A 3,175-nucleotide genomic window follows, 5' to 3' on the forward strand; every position below is an offset into this window, starting at 1 on the left:
AAATAGAGATTTTGTGCCATGGTTAATTTTCAAAACATGATGACTGCATGAAATGCCTCACGAAGAAAAAAAAAATGATTGAGACCAGTCCCGTCTCTGTAGCTTACCCTAACAAAGCATTATTATTCGCAATAGGCGAGTAAATAATAATGCCTGTATCATTTGACAGTCACAAACATTTTATTCCTTGTGAAGGCGCGGGCCGCATGTTTGAGACCCCTGGTTTAGTTAGACGTTCTGGCGAGGAAAATGCGCTTTCCGGGCGCCTTTTGCGGCGAAATAGGGCCAACAAAAAGGAGAGAAAGAGAAAAGCAGCAGCTTCGATTTCTCTCGATGTTGTTGCAACCGAACCATCTTTGTCGTTCAACATATGTGTACATGCAAAATACGCACCATCAAACTGTTCATAGGTAAGAATGGCGCTTTCTCATTGTCACACTGGTCGCGTCGGAGAAAAACGTAAATATAGGAAGGAAATGAACAGCGTGTATCGTACCAGGACGTAGTGTTTATCGGTTATGCGGCCTATCACCGTCACATCTGCGACTGTTACGAGGCGGAAGCGAGAATAGCGCAAATTATAGAACGGTGACGTTATTCACCACTACGTGCACGAGGACTGAGCAATACTCCTGGCGCCTATGTCGCGAGTAGGTGGTTGTGTATATACTCAAAGCCAGGAAACAATAAAGCAGCTTCCTCGCTATCTATACGGAGAGCGCGGCATAGCGCGTGGGGTCTGTCGGGCGCACTTTTGCCCGTGAATCTAATATTAGGGCCCTCTACGCTGTGTGGCTAAAGGCATCTGCGAGTGCCACAGAAACTTGTTCAGACGTCCGCGCACCCGCACGCAAAGCGAGGCATACGCGTCCGTAAACACGCGCCGTCGCATAGCGTCTCTGCTTTTTTCCTCGTGATTAGCCCATATCCGAGCACGCACCGCCACTGCATGCATCGGCTTGCCCTATACCGCTCTGCCCGCGTCTCGCATCTGGGTGACTGGATTCTTGTCGTTTCCTAGCGGATATAGAGACCGCAAGTGTCGCCGCATCTCGAAGCGCACCTTCTGTGCTTTTCCTCCTGAAGTGCTCCGGCGAGTTTACCGCTATTTTTGGGCTTGTCGCTCTAAACGTATATAGGGAAGCGACAGCCGGCCGCTACGGTCATTTGCTGTGCACAAGTTCAGAGAAGACGCACTCGGTAGAGAAACAGTCGGCATCATGCTATTGCTCGTAAGTGTTTTCGCGTTCGTAATGTGAAGGAACTAATGCCTTGTGTGTACGAGCAAGGAGAAAGTCCGCGAAGGCGCATATTATACATGAAAAGAAAGGCAAATTTCTTCAAAATTTATGTAATCATAATAGTGTTGTGTTAGAAAATCAAATTTGCTTCGTTCATGCGTGGGGTATGCTATACCTAAGACGTTTGTCTGTCACTTCATTGCACGTTCTCTTCTGTGCTTTGCATTACAGCCAACACGAATGAAAAACGTGCAGGCGTAAAGCATCACAACTTGTCTTTTGGTGTTTTCGTGTGCTTGCATTTTACAGATTAATGCCGTACGGCCGTATGTCAAGATGTTGTGAATGTTCTTTTTTATTTCTTCATATTTGCTCACGTCGTTCTGTGAAATGAGGCTAAGCTTCCAAGTGTGTGTTATTGTTAAGCATTGCGCCAGCGTTTACGTCGCACTATACTGGTGCGTACAAATTCGCCTCAGCATTTTGTATCTTGGAGTTCTTCTGCCCGTGGGGAAACACAAACAATAATAACGATGATGCACGCTTGCATCACAGTGTAGTGAGGATTCCATGTTCGGTGGGTCAATTTGTTCAACAAACTAATCTATGTGTGTATACCCTTTATGGTGCGCTGGAAGAAGCGATTATCGTTTAAATATACAGCGCCTCGGTAACGCTTGTAGTTTGCCTTTGTTTCCGCGTTGGCAATTTTTGTAACTTAACTGTTCCCCCTTTTTTGTTGAGGGGCTAAAAGCGTTTAAGTTAACATTGCTTGATTGCTATTAACATTGCTATTAACATTGCTTGATTTTATACAGAGAAATTACTGAAAAAATACAATATGTATTTTATGTACTTACGTTATGTACGATATGTACCTTTACATTTTTATTTTGGGGTTAATTTAAGCAACAACAACAAACCAAAACAGATGGTGTTTTGGACTTACATGATATAAGTGAGTAATGATGCTGTATTACATCAACTTTATCCTCGTAGGATCATTCTTATGCGCTTAGAAATTTCTGTCGCACTTGGTATGACAGTTTGAAAATTTAAAATGTGGTTTCTCACCCATGGTGAGGTGGCAAGAATATACTTGCATCGCACTATATTCGGCAGCCGCGTAAAGCTTGCGAAATAAAATTTGCGCCATGTTCGAGTTCCCACAGCGGCCAGACGGCCTCTGTAGTGCTCGTCATTCAGTGACACGGGTTGTGCCCCTCTATTACGCCGCGCCAACTGCGTCTTGCGCCCCCGACGACCTCAGTGCTTCTCTAACGCCGTATTGCGAACTTCCGACGCGGAGAGGAAAGGTCGCGGCTTCGAGGCGCTCCTTTCACGCAAGGTGCCACTTTCGAGGGCTACAGCTGTATAGCAGCGGAGAGCCACTACCGGGAAACCTCGCCGAGCGCATCGGACGTTGCAGGCGGCGCGCAACGGAGCGCGGTCAATTACGCACGCGATGACGCAAACGGGCGAACGGTCGAGCGAGGCCGTGATGGCGGGGCTCCTGGCCTTTACACAATGACTGGGGTCACCGACTGTGTGACGCGACCTCGTCTGCTACCAGGAGGGCGCCGCTGCTCTCCTTCTCCCGAATGTCTTGAGTTTTCGCCGTCTCTTCTAACTTTTCCCCCTTATTTTATTTCCGTTTTATTTATTTTTTTTTCGCGTTTCTCGTCGCGGTCTGTCATGGCGTCTTCAAACGGGGAGGCGTGATGACTTTCCCTTTCGCGCTCTCCGAGCCGGTGAACTGAGCGGTCGCTTCCGTTTGCTTCGTAGGCCGTGGCCCTGCTCTGCACGCTGGCGCCGTTGGCCTTCGCAGGAACCATCGGCAGCGTGCGTGGACTCGGAAACGCGGCAGGGCGCGGCGGCCGCGGCGGCGGCGGCCCCGCGGCCGTGCCGGCGGTCGCCATCACGGCACCCGTGCC

The 3,175-nt window shown here is 48.7% G+C and overlaps 1 protein-coding gene across 1 annotated transcript in view; it reads left to right on the plus strand.

The window, feature by feature from the left end:
- Window positions 1-1,088: 1,088 nt before the first annotated feature.
- Window positions 1,089-3,175, plus strand: part of LOC125760181 (uncharacterized) — a 3,761-nt gene continuing 1,674 nt past the window's right edge. The window contains exons 1-2 of the mRNA XM_049419950.1: window positions 1,089-1,232; window positions 3,027-3,175. The exon at window positions 3,027-3,175 is cut by the window's right edge and continues 314 nt beyond it. Of these exons, the coding sequence (XP_049275907.1) occupies window positions 1,221-1,232; window positions 3,027-3,175 (161 nt within the window). The 5' untranslated portion in view covers window positions 1,089-1,220. The remainder of the gene's footprint in view (window positions 1,233-3,026) is intronic.

The sequence above is a fragment of the Rhipicephalus sanguineus genome, chromosome 1 (assembly GCF_013339695.2).
Source record: "Rhipicephalus sanguineus isolate Rsan-2018 chromosome 1, BIME_Rsan_1.4, whole genome shotgun sequence".
NCBI lineage: Eukaryota > Metazoa > Arthropoda > Arachnida > Ixodida > Ixodidae > Rhipicephalus > Rhipicephalus sanguineus.